This window comes from Annulohypoxylon truncatum (assembly GCF_022578515.1).
Source record: "Annulohypoxylon truncatum strain CBS 140777 unplaced genomic scaffold F4807scaffold_43, whole genome shotgun sequence".
Taxonomy (NCBI): Eukaryota; Fungi; Ascomycota; class Sordariomycetes; order Xylariales; family Hypoxylaceae; genus Annulohypoxylon; species Annulohypoxylon truncatum.
In genome coordinates, this window is record NW_025953829.1 from 127,341 (window position 1) to 143,013 (window position 15,673).

Genomic DNA, 15,673 nt, shown 5'->3' on the forward strand with positions numbered 1-15,673 from the left:
ACCTATTAAAATAGGTCCTGGTATCTATATGTCCAAGATGGGTGTTATAGGTATCCAGGTAGTTGTATATCTCTTACACTAGAGTCAGTAAAGCTTCTACTAGTTAGACTATTGCTAGATATACTTAGACGGCAGCATGGCGCAACAGCTCTATGATTTTCATATCATTGTCTTGGATACAAATACAGGTCTCAGCCACAGAATTTTCAGGGTCTTAGACCCGCATACTTCACTCACACTTTCCAAGACCATGGAGAGAAACGTGGGGTACAGCAAGAATCGAACTCCATTAATACCTCGGTGCTAGAAACATCTATTGAGATGAACCATAGACCGAGGTCCGTGGGTCGAACATACATAGCTAAGCAATGATCCAGGTGCTACGACCGTGACGAGAAGTGCATAGGTACTGTAGGTACCTATGAGCGCACGAAAACTAACCAAGGCTTGAATGTACCTAAAGGCGAGACTTTTGAATTGCGGCTAGTTTTCTTTACTTGGCTACCCATGACTATCTTGTTGCGAATTGGTGAGCCTCGAGAGGGCTTCGAACTAAACATTCTCCTTTGCTTAGGTAGGTCCCAAATTAAAAATCTCAGAGCCCATCCTCTCTCGAATACGTTCACGCGGATTGATATCGAACAGTAATATCTGTACGTGCCGGTAGTTTTCGTTTAGGGCGCTTCTCATATTTCCCCAGAACTACTAGCATTTGTATTACCTAATCGTGGTGTGAAGCGCTGGTGGGAGTCTGTAGATCAACGGTATAGTTGCTCTCCTAGCGCCCGGAGCCGAGACTAGCGATGAGTTGTCTCATAGTCTGGGAGGATTGCATCTTGGCGTGGGTTGAGGATCATCTAGAATTCATATGCTTCATCCTACGCGGGGTAAAAACACGTTGTTAGAAGGTAGGTTAAGTTCTTAACCCCGTCTCCGGGTATCCAAGATGCCTAGGTACCTATGTAGGTAGACTTGGACTTGATAAACCAACAAGATCATTGAGTAGCCCTGAACATAATGGAAATATTCTTCCTTATGAACTAATATAGTGATATAAGGATTCATCATCAGGTATGTCTTGTCTAAAGCTCTCAGCAGCAACCTCGGCTATCACGTCTAAGGGTCGGGCATCCCGAATCAATATAGGAATTCGTCGATCTCGACCTACCCAACGCCGAAATGTAAAAATGTAATGCTAGAAGTTAGGAAGATATGAAAGACCACCTAATCGACAGGCACATATATCCCGATTTCAAACCAGCTGCGAAGAAGCGGCACAGGCGAGAATACAAAAAAGATGTTTCGGGATCGTCCCAATCTCAGCGTTCGTTTATGCAAGAGCTGCCGTGTTTACCCCAGATTGACGCGCTTTTTGACACCGCTGAAGAGCTTAGGCGCCGTACCAGGGGCGCGAAAAACACTGAACGGGCTATCCTTGCCTCAGCCCTAGCGTCAGCTCATCAACTCCAGCTGTCTATCATCATAACTGTGTTGCCGACAACCAATCCACCACAGCCGCTTAAAACAGAGATAACCTCGTATTGCTTTTTCTTGGCGCGAGCACTGGACGACGGCGAACGCATAAGTCGGCACGCCTGCACTAAATTGCGCTTGGCTGAATGGTTCGTGATTCCAGGGCTAGGCTTCGGCAGCGGGCCGAAATTACCAGGAGCTAAAAAGTCAGGTAGGCTAGGGGTGGATATTTGGCGAAGATGTTGCCTAAGCCAAGCAAAGGAAGGCTGGCTACCCTTACGCCGCCTCCCTACATGATCGTGACAATTTCCCCGTTGCCCGGTGGATTCGCAGAACTTTTCCCTCTCCTTCTTATAACCGCACGAATCTCTACCCCAGGTTCCCCCCTAAAAAATAATAACTATCGGTGAAAGAAAGGAATTGGTCTTCAACACGTGGTACTCATTCAACTTTCGACAACAAAGGAGCAAGGGAAGTGGCAATTTCGCTGGAATTTTCCGCACGAAGATCCCGCAACCATGTCCTCGATCACGACGGCGATTCCCACCGACCCCATACCGGAGTGGTGCATAGGGCCGCTGCAATACTACGACGGCGACAAGTACCAGTGCGCGAACTCGACGAAGGGGACCGAGGAATCCGACTTCCAGACCTTCTGCTGCGATGGCGAGATCATCAACTCCGTCCACGACATCTGGAAGCCGGCCTTCTATTCGGCGACGAACCACTCGCTGAGCCTATCCGACATGATCTGCTGCGGGCTCAGCGGGCCGCAGGCCGGAGGCATCCTGCCTCTGCCCTCGGCGTACACCGAGTGCAACGGGGGCTCGCCGACGCCGCTGGCGAGCCTGGCGAACACGAACACGGAGAACGCGCAGCTGTTCCGGGTCACGTACACGAGCGCGAGCTTCGGTGACAACACGGTGGGCGACTTCATACCCACGAACACGCCGAACTGCTTCTGGGCGTACACGTCCGGTGCCGCCACGGCGGAGATCACGCTGCCGACGCCGGACATCACGACCCTGGCGCCTGAATCTACGAACGCGTTTGGAGAGCCTATCACGACGACGAGACATACTTCGAAGTCGAGCGCGTCGGAGGCTGGGAGCTCGAGCTCGGGACCGATCACGGCGGCACCAAGTTCTACGCCGAGTGCTACGGTGTTGTCAGGGACGGCGTCGCAGAGCAGTAGCGAGTCTTCAGCCTCTGCCATACCGACAACATCGGATGCTGGCTCGGTTTATACTGGCGTACAAAGGGGTTACCTATACGTTGGTCTGGGTCTCGCGACCATGAGCCTTCTCTGCAGTTAACCCTACGTCGAGACTGGGTAGACGAAATAAAGGCGTTTAAAAGATAAAAGAAAATTGTATAAACGGGCTATAAAATGATAATAAATAATAGCATATAGATACCATCAATATCTTGCGAAAGATATATACTACGCCACGGGAAAATGGCTACCCTACAATTCTAAAGTCCTATGTTTAAATTACTCAGCTTCTCTTGGGAATTTGTCTATCCACGTCAATCTTGTGAAGAGGGAGACGACGACAGGTCCCTTTCATGACTAAGGATCTTCAGGCCTTTCTGGGAGCAATGGAATGCTGTTATAGATTCGTATACTTACGTCTTACAAAGACTGCTGTAAACATAGATAGTTAATCATCTAAACGAGGACAACTTACCTCCTATTTGAAATCAACTCAAATGAAAGAGCACTGTATGGGTACTAGCTACGATGCCATCTATGGACCCCCCATTTTCTGATTTATCACTGGAGTTAGAGAATTCACAATAATGTACTGCAAACCACGCCCCGTTTCCCCCCAGGTGCCTAGAGCTATCCACGGCTTGAGCTCTACGAAACACTCGCCAACTTACTCAACTCCTGTCATAAGTAGCCTACCCTCCAACATCTTCAACTTACCTATACATCCCATGGAACAGTAATTCATAACTCGACACGAACGGATTTAGGGAGCATTCATGTCGAGTACAAAGTTATCATCGCTCCTAGCTCCAAAGCCAGCCTCGCTATCGGTATCGAAAATTTTACCATCGAAAGTCTAACGAGCTTGGGTTCTCCGAGCGTTGCGTACCTAGGTATATATCTACCCATATATTTCGTTTCCTTACAAAACTTACTTCTCGGTTTATCCCGACCCTCTCTTGTGATTCGGGATAAACCTATCTAGTATAAATTAGGGTCTATTAGAATAAAGTTCTATGGTAATATGGATGTAGACCGGAAACAAGGTTGTCTGTAAGCATGGGAATATTGAAGATACCGGCCCATGGAATGAATAGACTATATGGGGCGGCGCGCGGTTGACATTCAAATGGATGTCTAGTTGATGATCTAGAGAGGGGTCAATATGCCATGAATGAGACGAAGCGGTTTTGTGAGGAAATCTAAACCTTCCTGTTGATGATCGGGATATTCGTACCTCTACACGGTCTTACTAGCATGGTTACTCTTCTTAATGAGCCAAATCTTATCCAACTAGGGTTTCGACAGATCACACTTCTAACGGCTGGTCATCTGAAAGACTAGACTCCGAACATAGGTAGCCTTCATACCTCTTTATAGTCAAGGTATGTGGCTCTTGTTTCTTGTCTTAGCAGGGGAGCACAAGACGTTAGACCAACAGAAAAGGGGGGGAAGGACAAAAGGAAATTGTCTCCTCTGAATATGTTGATTCAAGTGCTCAATGCATACAATACTATCCATAAGATGTCGGCGCACATACAAGATTCTTCAAGCCTATTAATTATAAACACATACACGTATTAAAAATAAACCTCTATAGGAGTGGATTACTCGTCGCTCAGCGACAAGACAGGTAGCGAGTGGGAGGAACTGCCTAGTGTCACCGAAGCTACAAGTATATCCGGGTTTGTCGTTGATATAAGAATAACTAGTGTAAACCTTGATATCCCAGAGTAAACTTAACCGGGCCGCCTTCAATATGCAGCTACGATAGGAGATATGGATATCAATGTACCTACCAAGTACGCCGATGAGTCCACTACTAGTAAATGACCTCAACGTATTTAGGGGCAAGAGATAAATCACTCAGTATGAATAGGTAGTAATAAGTTATGATAGGTTTAACAAGTCGTATGTAGACGTGAAGCCAACAAGTTCACAGATGAAAAGAATACTAGTCAAATAGGACTGCACCAAAAAGGGATACAGATCGTATCGTAAGGAAACATGCATGTTGAATAGCCATTTACGAGTTTCACTTGACGTTGCCGTTCGAAGACTTCGGAACGAAACGAATATTATGATTACTACCGCCGGGGCTACAGTAGTTCAACTCAGCTAGATACAACCACAATCACAAGTTCGGAATAGACAAGGTAACAACACCAAACACACGAGTTTCTATTAGCTATTAAGAGAATGCTTCAGCCGGCTAGCGCATACCCTACGTGGTAAACACTATGCACGACATCTGTTCCATAGAGGGTTTCGCACACTCGACATCGAGCAGCTACACCACTCCATATTCCACTTCCCACTCCGTCACTGTAAAAGAAGAAACGTTTGCGTGCCGTCTCGCAGGTATTTTCTGATCCGCATCAACCAAATGACAGGGGGTATACTGGGTATCAGCTGAGTATTAGGAAAAGATGTGTCAAACAAAAGCAGTTCTCCTCGCAAATTGAGACAAGACATGCAAAAAGCGTCAGTATAAAGATCATGGATGCCATCTCCTCCGGCTCATCAACGCGCCCACTCCCGCAACAAACGGAAAAAGCGAATGTCAATAGCCGACAACAGATGGGGGTATCAGTTCAGAACCAGTCTTGTAGGGTATCTTGAAATGCAGATCCGTTCCCGACCAAACCCAGTGTCGTGGATACTCTTTATGAAAACATTAATATTTGACCCGTAGGCCGAACCGACGCGCACTCTATGCGGCGGCAGTAACAGGGGCGGGGGCAGCAGCGGCAGGCGTCTCCGCGGGGGCGGCTTCCTCGGCAATAGGCTCCTCGGGGGTAGCCTCCTTGGCAGGCTCGGAAGCCTCAGCGGTCTCAGCAGGCTTGTCCTCGGCGGGCTTCTCAGCCTTGCCCTTACCCTTCACGGTCTGGCGCAGCTTGGAGAAGAACGGAGGGGACTTGACCTTCTCGCCTTCCTCATCGGAGGTGGCAGACTTGTCCTTCTTGCCGAAGCCGAAAGGCAGAGAAGACTTGCGCTTCTCAGTCTTGACCTCCTTGGTCTCGCCGTTGGTGGCAGGGGTTTCACCCTCACCGGCAGCAGCAGTAGGAGAGGCGACCTCAGTGGAGAGAGGCTCCGTGGTCTCGACAGCCGGGATCACAGGAGCGTTCTCAGCGACGGGAGCCTCGCCGGAGGTCTCCTTAGCAGGAGTGGTGGGGGCAGACTCGGAAGTCTCAGCCTTCTTCTTGCCAAAGGACAGGCCACCGAAGATGCTGCGACGTGTTAGTCATCGAACTTATTAGTAAGATTAGTAAATATGACGTACCTAGCACGCTTGGAAGGAGTAGGCTTGGTAGTGGGCTCCTCCTTCTTAGCCTCCTCAGCAGGGGCAGCGGCTTCAGCAGCGGGGGTCTCCGCCTCAGGAGCAGCCTCGGCAGCGGGCTCAGCGGCCTCGGTCGTCTCAGCAGGCTTGTCTTCAGCGGGCTTGTCCTCGGCGGGAGTCTCCTTCTTGGCTTCTTCCTTCTTGCTGAGAAGGTTGCCGAAGATGGAGGCGCGCTTCCGGCTGGCAGATCGGCGCTTGGAACCCTCCTTCTTCTCTTCCTTCTTCTCCTCCTTGGGCTCCTCGGGCTTGTCCTCCTCTTCCTTGGGCTCTTCCTTAGCTTCCTCCTTGGGGGCCTCACCCTCAGCGGCGGCGGTAGGCTTGTCCTCCTTGGGGGGAGGGGTGGGCTTGAAGCTCTCAATGGTCTGCTTGTAGGTCTCACTCTCAGTGATGGTGGTAGCTAGCTCCTTGGCCTCGGCGATCTTGAGCTTGAGCTGCTCGACCCAGTTGTCACGCTCAGCGGCAGTGGGGGCCTTGAAGGTGTGCTTGTGGCCCTTGGCAGTGAAGGAGAACTTGCTGGTACCCTCAGTAGTAGGTTCAGAAGCCTCAGCCTATATACGTGTCAGTGCTAAGTTTTTTTTTTTACTACGAACTACAAAACATACGAGTTGGATGGCACCAGTAGGGGTGCTCTTGTCGCTCTCCTTTCCGTAGAACAGCAGACCCTTGCCAGTCTCGGTAGCCCATGCGGCAACGTGGTGGGCGACCTCGGTGGTCTTCTCGTTCTTGAGGTAGGCGGCGAGCTTCTCCTTCGGGACGGCCTCGGTGCCGAACCAGAAGTGCAGCTTGGAGTAGATGAGGTTCCTATCCTTTGTTAGCTATAGCTCCTTTGTATATAGAGGTCACATTGTCGAGGTCTTACTTGGGGAAGTTGGCGGGGGCACCCTTGTGCTCAAGGGTACCAGCTTCGATAGGCTTCACCTCTTCCTTCTTAGCCTCCTCGGCCGGTGCGGCGGCGGCCTCGGCTTCACCCTCAGTCGTCTCGGGCGCAGCTTCAGTGGCAGCGGCAGCAGGCTCAGCGGCAGGAGTCTCAGCAGCGGGTGTCTCCTCAGGCTTTGTCTCGGCGACGGGCTCAGCGGCGGCGGGGGTGGTCTCGGGGACCTCGACGGGCTTCTGTTCTTCGGCCATTTTGATAGATGGGGATTTTTGAAAATGAAAAATTGGGTATCAAGAAGATGGGTATCACTAAAAAAGGGAAATTAAACAATTGACTAGCTACTCGGAAGGGTATTGGAGTAGTATTAAATGACACTTCGTTGTCTCGTGAGTGTTGTATAGTTGAACCTCTGATGGGAAGTTGAAGAATAAGAAACACTTGGTATTTAAAGTCGAGTACGACAGGAAGGGTGGGAGGGAAAAGTCGAATTGGAGGACAGCAGCTTCTGCCGGTCCTTATTTATTGTCTCGTGATTCAGGAAAGAGTGACATGGAAAGGGTGCACAGTCCCGCGAAATTGAAGTACAGTGACTCTTACGGTGCCTGCTACTGTGGTGGTGGTCGGGAAGGCCAAGCATCAAAACAGGAGAACCAGGGATTGCGAGATGTACCAGGTACAGTGTATTCTTTACTGTAGTAATTGAGCAGGGATGTAAGTGTGGGACTGGCGGGTCGCGGGTGGTTGAGCGAAAACAGGTGACCCACATAAGTACATTTGAGCAATTGCACTAATTGACTAATCCCCCCCTAATCCCCTGTAGGAAGGGAAGAGAAAGCCCTAGAGGAACGAAAAAAAAAAAAATAGCCATCCATCCAATATCGAGGTAAGAACGATGGGATGTGGATGTGAACATAGGGGATGACCCGCTGTCATACACAGACCATGCTTAATCAGGCACATATTGAGATATACCTAGTACTGAATACGTACAGGATACAATATACTCTTTATTTTATGAGCTCCATATTAACTTAACATTTACCATAATTGTCAAAAATCAACAAAACTTCAAACATTGTAACGTCGACCTTGTCGAGGCTTCAAACGCGTCTCGATGCATTCGCAATGCAAAATCGTACAACAAACATCTCAGACTGACCGACACACAAGGGACCTGGAATATCTGGGATACAAGGAGATTTCCATGCTACGGTACGCAGCACATTTGCTCCTCTCTCGCATAACAACCCGGTCCTTACACCTAACTTGTTGCTGGGTCATCGCATCGTGCAAATCTTGCGGCTATGGTCTGTGCCTGCAACAATTTTTTTTTTTTCCCTGTGAAATGAAGGCCCTGTCTAGCTCGCTCGACGAAATTACAACGTCGTTTAATATGCACCGGCGCACTAGTGGCCATGGGCCATCGACAGGGGGTTAAGGGGGACAAAACTGTTTCCCAGTCATCTCAATGGACAGTCATCTTCATAACCGCGTACCAGTACTCTTTAGGAGAAACACCAGTACCGGAAACTTTCCTATTGAAAGGAAAGCCTCGAGTTTCTTGAACACCTAATCGTCAGGGGTTGACCCAGTCTGCCCGGCTGGCTATTGGCAACCCTCGCTTGGTTCGAGGCTTCGGAATTCTGGAGATCGATCTTCATTTGTTCACAGATGACAAGTTATTTTACTCTATCGGTGTATGTACGCAATTACCAAATGCAAGTGGTTCATCGTCAACCGTTGAACTGCGTTGCCTCCTTTGCGGTGTCGCTATTCACCGTTACACGGTTCAAAACATGTATGTACCCCCTTTTTTGCTTGCTTGCTTATTCAATAAGCCGGGGAGCTGGTCAATCACGACCTACCTACCTAAAATACATATTTGCATACATAGTACAGTCTTAAAAAAAGACACCGCTTGCCGAACCTGGCAATCTACAAGTTCGGTTCGGTTCTGGAATCGGACGACATTGCTGATGATAGGACGGCGTTGATCGCGCCGATACCACTCCAACACAAATATCCAATACATCCATCCAATGAAGCCGATATGCAAGATGCCCTAATCGCTGCAACACTTACTGCATATTTATCCTGCAACTCGCGGTCATAGGGCCAGGGTGTGGATAGCTCTTCTTTTGGGGGGGAGGGTTGGCGCCATTACGCTTATTGGGTAATAATTCGGATGAATTGTGGGATTATCAGAGTAGGTAGAGTAGATCTCTTCAGCGCAAGGCAAATGTCAGGAGTAAGTGCTATGGCATGCGCTATGTACATACCCATACTGGCTCAACAAGTACCGACGCATATTAGCTGCTTACGCCTTTTCCTGCAAGTCCCTACGAATAGCCGCTAAGGCACGTTTATCTCGACGCAGCGCTGCAGGAGAGCAAGCGGCGCACTCCAACCCATGTGACATTTTAGCTCCTCGTAGGCTCAATGCTAAAATGATGTGGGTGTCCCGGCCCTGGAAGCTCTGTCGATCAGAAGCTACCCCTTCAACTGAATAAGGTACCTTACGTTGGGAAGGGAAACTGGACTCAAGACAGTTAAAAGATGAGAATTTCGTGAATTCACATCGAAAGCTCCATTGTATTCCAAGATGAGGGGTCATGCTGAATTATCCCCTCGATTTCTTCTGACGAAGCTTCAAATGCGGTGTCTGTTTCAAGCTTCTCCCATCAATCTCTAACCGCTGACTGGTTCTCAGTAGCTCATTTGCCATGTACTTCCCGAGACCCTGACATGGGAATCCGAGTGGACCGTACTATGCCAACGTTGGGCTGGGCGCTCACTTGTCATCTTGATAACTTGATTCCGAAACGCCATTTATTTAAGCCGACATTTCAACGAGCTACCTATTGAATACGCCTATCGAAGCTGTTTCTTGAACGTGATGTGTCCATTCTTATTCGCTTCTCATTCTTCTTTCCGAAGGTCACGAATCAGGTTGATAGATATATTCAAAATCAAATCTTATTAAGTATATATAATTTCTAGCACGTCGCCATGCGTAAAATACGTCTAAGCTCTCGTAGCCTTTCCCGTTTTTACATTTCATCGGCTGATCATGCGAACCTATCAATATTGAAACTTCTAATATCGTCGCAGTCAATCCACGATCCACTTAATAGCTTTCAAACTCGAACCGTCCAAATCATTTTGTTACATTACAGACGCTATTCTCTAGACTGGTCAGACTGGTCTAGTTATCCCCCTCGTAGGTTATTTTGATACGTAATAATAGCGCTAGAGTCAAAGTCTCGGAGCGAGGTACTAGTAAGTTCGCCATGAGTCAAGGACCACCTGGGTCGCAGTACAAATCTGGTCACTATACCTCGAGTCTGGTTCAGAGGATGGGGATATTCCCGATGGGATTACTAAATCCAGTTGGACCCTGATGTTAAATATAACAACCCGTGACGCTGAATGACTCCGACAATGAGACAACTTAGCAATCTTTTATTCTCAGCTTCAAACAAGCGCCAGCCTACAAAAATCAGCTTCTTTGGATCCCTAATGCTCATCACGATCCTAAGGCGGCTAACGAAAGGTGCGCACCAACAGGTAGATAAGCCAATGATCGACAGCAAGTAAGCATGGCGCAACTGATCGCGTGTCCTAACCACCCCGCCAGACATCAGTCGAGAGAAGATTCTTTACATAGTATGTATGTCAAAAGGGAAATCTGTTGGAAAGGTACTGTTTGCTGTTTTGTGAACGGGACGGCCTAACATTTGACTATTACATAGCTTGAAACAAGATTTCATATGTGAGGGTATATATATAGCTCCCAGCTTTAAAAGAAAGTGAATAATGTCATACGGACAAATAACAAACTCGGCTATTATCATTGCATGCATGTCTCACACCAAGCATCTCGTAGTTCAACAATTGTTTGAAACATACAGATTTTCGGCTATGTGCATAGCAAGATTGACTCCCATCGCGCAATGCTATAGGTTATACAACTTCACCCATTCAAACATTACTTACATCACCCACCTATAACTACTTTGTCCCGAACCCATCCGTACGCTCCAGATGCCAGGGTCGGGTTGCATTTGATCTCGGTATAGCTTTCTCCTTCGTACATAGCATAACCGCCGGTCACCCTGTCACTGCGTTTATCGCGGCGCTCCCCGCCTATCAATGCTTCCTGTAGTGTAGCCATGCCGGGTCCTGAATTCCCGAATACAGGAAACCCTAAAAATAAGCGCATGACTTCTCTAGTGTTCGTTGTGGACCAATTCGTTTGAAAATACGCACCCTTCCCGACGCCTTGCGCCGTCGTTGGCCAAGCTGGCTGACGTCGAACTTGGTTGCTTTAACTTGGATCGTTGGCCAGATCCTTCTCGTAACTTGTTCCAGTAACTTGTCCCGAATTTCCCGGCGAGAGGCAGATTTACGTACAGTTTCCACCTATATACGCGTGGGCAACTTTAAAGAATGATATATCGCATGGCAATACGATCCTATAACATGTTTCAAGTTTCTTTGTTTTCCTCATCAGAGCCACTTTACATCTATACCGCTTTATGCGCATATTCCATAATAGAAATGCTACCTAGATCGATTCCCCGGGTTTTGGTTCCTTCCGGTCTAATTGGACTTCGCCATACGCAGGGATCGCTGTTGTTTTACGGTAGTTGGTAAAGATAAGATGTTGGATCTGATGACACTAGGATTGGTTGCACATTGTCCTGCCTGACCTGTCGGTCCCTCCATTATGCCCTTAAGGGTTGGCATAGCGGCCGGAGCAAGCCTAGATTCTTTCGTATGCTGAAGGAGCTGCGAAGTCTAGGGGCTCTTCTCAGGACCGGGCATAACCCCGAAACGTGGGGATTCCTTTGGTATCCCACTTGCCTACATAGGAGGTGTCTATGCTTGTGATTCAGGCCGACGGCGATTCTAGTGGGGTTATGATCGCCAACTAGACGGTTCATAGTATCGTTAAAATAACGGTTGTATGGACTGAGTCAATTGCTCAAAAAGCATTGCCACCTGACCGTGATTTTAACAAAGCTCTAGTTTTAATAGGCAATTTAGGCGATTGGCGAAGAGGAGAGCAAATTTGAAGAAAATCCTTCAACCGTAGGGCGCAGCAATTGACAACTTAGAAGTTATTGATGATAATCATTGTTCATAGGTAATCGTATACAATACTCTTCTCATCTGTGTCGTTCTCTAGATGAAAACGCTTACATTTTCCATGTGTATCTGACCTATCTCTTTCTCACACCAATCCACACAACCAAGAGAAGAAGCGGTGTTCGGCTTGACTATTCATCTCTTAGTTAGAAGCTAACAGGGGTCGTAGCACGTCTTCTTGGCGAAATCTGTCGAAATGAAGATATTTTTGCGATCACATATCGACAACTTACTTGATCTGTCGTTGCCACGAGTGAGTCGATGGTATCTTTGGGATCCTCTCTTTTTGTATCAAACCTCTGGACGTCCGGGAGGGTGAGGTAGTTATGTATTAAAGCTGTCGAGCATCATGCAGTTTGGGTAAGACAATCTCCGTGTCGTATCGACAGTGTTGCATTCAATCAGGCCAGATTTGGACGTAATGGTTCCCTGCCGAGCTTTGTCGAAGCTCGTGATCCTTGTTACATATTTTCATAGTAACCCCTGTATAGCAGTGTCCGTTAGCCGCGAATGTCGAAATCTCCGATTCCGTCCAACATAAACGAACGTTATGGGAATCATCAGATCAACTAGATCATTCCCCATTCGTGCGCCCCTCGGAGTCGTAAGAGGCATCTGGAATCTCATCCTCTCATGGGGAATCCTCGTAAAGGTTCCATTGCTATCCCCCTTTTTTTCGCACCTCTTGCAGCTTGTAAGAGGCGGTGACCATTGACGGGACATCCAGGTCGTTATCAAAGCTTTGCCTGCGTACCATTCAGGACGGCCAGTTGCTCATGCCCCGATATGGGACTAGTACATCTACCATCATCACCTCATCCCACCACACTTTGGTGTATGCACTGTAGTGTACATATCCCCCCTCTCTCCCCTTTCTGATGTCCTGCAGCAACACTGTGGAAGTTCACGCATCCCCACTCCCTGGCCTGCAGCTTGGGGTGTGGGTGTGCCTATGTGCCTACATACATATGTATGTAGTTGGACAAACTCCTGGCAGCAGACCGGAATAGCGTCGCATACGTAAGATGGTGTCTTCCCTAGCTTGCGTATGTCTCTCCAGGTATATTAACTAGGCATATTTCCGTCTGCCTATCTGTCGGTCGATATGCGATTTTCTTTGCGCGTGACAAGCAACCGATAAGTCTATCGCATTAGAGAATTCCAGTGCCGGATTCGATGTTCTTGATGTATCTGAACTGGATAAACCTTGCCGATGATATCGAATACTTGCGGTAGCTACGTTCTCCTCCCGCCCCCTCCCCTTCAACGATCATATGTATGCTTTAGCATGGCATGTGCCGTCGATTGCAGACCCTCATCGAGGTACCCGATGGATTACTACCGTTGTTCGCATCTAGCGTCTCTCTCGATCGTCGGCCATACCCCAGGTCCTTAGTCCTAGCCCAAATGGCGGTATAGACATAGAATGATTAGACGGATGCGTATGGGATCACCGGCAATAAGATCCGGCTATCGCTCGTTTCCGACAGCACCTGCATATTTGACGTGATATAGCCCGGGACGCTTCTCCCGTCACACTTAATATTAGATCGGCCACATGATTTGAGTTGCGGTAGTTCGGCTGTGGAAGTATAACCTGCGGTCGGCGGTTCTATTTTACTCAGCAAGCTCTTGTCGGCCGGTCCGTAGACATGCCTTCCGTTCGGCGTAGTTTCCATCACCGTATTTGTTTGGACGCATATTATCACCGGTATCTCTCGGCTCCTCCCACCTATGTTTCATTTCAATTGTTGCCTATGCACCGATATATGATATTCTCCTGCAAACCTGGCCCCGGATTCGGAATCACACAACGACGCAAACTGATTATATAGTTCGAGTATTATTGATGTCTCGAGGTCTTTTAGCGTTCCGTGCCCCCAAGGTTCACGCAATAGTGGACATTCATATTGGCTGGCGACGTATGGTGGCCATTGCGATGAGCGTCAAGAATACACTCAAGTTGGATCGGAGATAAACTGTTAGAGACCTGATCAAATCGAGCAGTATCCCATCAGACCGGTGTTTGGTGTATTCGGAGAAAACCTATCAGTGGCTAGTCCTAAGAAAGCGTAGACAAAGCGCTTGGCTAGGTGGCCCGTATGTTCCAAGCATCGAGTTACCACATTTCTAACTCCAGGTTTGGTAGCTCTCTTCTCGCTGACGGGAGCCGGTGTAAGCAGATAGGATAATGCGACTATCCATCCTTCTCCATGTAGATATTAATGTTGTCGTGATTATCTCGCCAGACTTATAAAAGCTCACAGTAAATTATCCCACCACCACTGATTGGTCATCGCGAAGAGATACCTCGGATCTGGTGGTGTTTTTACACTTGATGGAATGGGCTGAAGAGCAACGTGGAAGGTTAGCTTTGTACAGGTCCTTTCCAACTTTTCGCTACTTTCTTGTCCTCGTGGATGAAAAATGACACGGTCTTCTCAACAAAAAACGTTCAAAGATCGGCTCAAGCAACACTTCGGATGGGCTCTGGACTAGGTTAGATCGGGAGGTCATTTATGTATTTACTTCGAACGTATTTTGTCGGTCTCGTCGACCCTAATCGGCCTTGCTAGCCAACGACCAAGACTTTCTCTCGATTATACGGAGATTCGCACCTAGAGATACTCTGAAGATGTTTCTTGCTTTGGGAATTGGTTAATCGTGTCTCCGAGATTAAGCGGTCGCTTCTGTCCTTGGGTTTTCAAGCTCGCCAGGTTTAAACTGCCAGCCAAAAACGGTCCGATAATCACTGTTGAGGAACTAGAGCTGGATGACGGGAGATACGATTTGGGAACGAGTTGACTAACGAGGACTGGGGAGATTGAATTGGTTCGGTGAGCCTATTCGATAGGTATAAGAGCATTTCTCGAGTTGTTTCTAATCAAACAGGTTAAAATTCCCACTTTAGCGGAAGCAGTACTGGGCAGCTGATCTCATGTCAAGCCCGGTCTGATAGACGTCACAACGGACTCTCACGGTAGACGTGTGGGTCTACCCAGGAACCTCCGGTGATAATATGCCCGGTTGTCAAACATGCACGAACTATTGTTGTTGATGGTCTGGTTTCTGCTTGTAGAGAAGGAATTCGTAGGTTATGATAATTATGTTGGCCAGGGTTTAAGGTGTTATTGCGGCAAACGGGCAGAGCAAAGTCAAGCAGATATGTTAAATAACGTCTACAAACTAGGGATCTAGAGACGTCTTGTATTGAAATCCTACATCAGAATAGCAGTGTTTGCTGCCAATCGCTAAGCAGCCATGACTGTTGTGTGCCGGAGTCGTCCTCTGACGGGTTGTAAGTATACATATATGAGGGAGTTATCTTACAGAATAATGTTAAAACGTAGCCCCTAGTTTCTTCCATATAATAACCACTATATCGTACACTGATAAGTGTTTCTTTGAGAATATATATGAGGTTGGTTACATGTCATACTGGTTATATAGATACCACCATGTTATTCAACCCGCTGCTGCCGCAGGTACTATCAACGCGTAGATCGCGCGCTCTCGTCGCGAGTCAATCCATACTGTAATTCCTTTTCCATAGGTAAGCAAGCCTACCGTTCTTTTGAACTTCAGCCTGCTGTTGGTAGGTCTCGAGCAATTGGCGGTT

General features: G+C 47.9%; 3 protein-coding genes across 3 annotated transcripts; 1 reads left to right on the forward strand and 2 right to left on the reverse strand.

The window, feature by feature from the left end:
* The first annotated feature begins 1,880 nt into the window (after nucleotides 1-1,880).
* On the forward strand, nucleotides 1,881-3,168 carry F4807DRAFT_284368 (uncharacterized protein). Its single transcript, XM_047994725.1, has one exon. The coding sequence runs from the start codon at nucleotides 1,992-1,994 to the stop codon at nucleotides 2,787-2,789; it is 798 nt and encodes a 265-aa protein (XP_047849924.1). The 5' UTR covers nucleotides 1,881-1,991; the 3' UTR covers nucleotides 2,790-3,168.
* A 1,834-nt stretch (nucleotides 3,169-5,002) lies between these two features.
* Nucleotides 5,003-7,154, reverse strand: F4807DRAFT_471084 (Pleckstrin homology domain-containing protein; the record flags this gene model as incomplete). Its single annotated transcript, XM_048002885.1, has 4 exons — nucleotides 5,003-5,919; nucleotides 5,973-6,577; nucleotides 6,632-6,830; nucleotides 6,889-7,154. 4 exons carry the CDS (start codon nucleotides 7,152-7,154, stop codon nucleotides 5,403-5,405), a joined length of 1,587 nt encoding a protein of 528 aa, XP_047849925.1. The 3' UTR covers nucleotides 5,003-5,402.
* Nucleotides 7,155-9,884: 2,730 nt separating this feature from the next.
* On the reverse strand, nucleotides 9,885-10,789 carry F4807DRAFT_443200 (uncharacterized protein). Its single transcript, XM_047999533.1, has one exon. The coding sequence runs from the start codon at nucleotides 10,542-10,544 to the stop codon at nucleotides 10,284-10,286; it is 261 nt and encodes an 86-aa protein (XP_047849926.1). The 5' UTR covers nucleotides 10,545-10,789; the 3' UTR covers nucleotides 9,885-10,283.
* Between the last annotated feature and the right edge of the window lie 4,884 nt (nucleotides 10,790-15,673).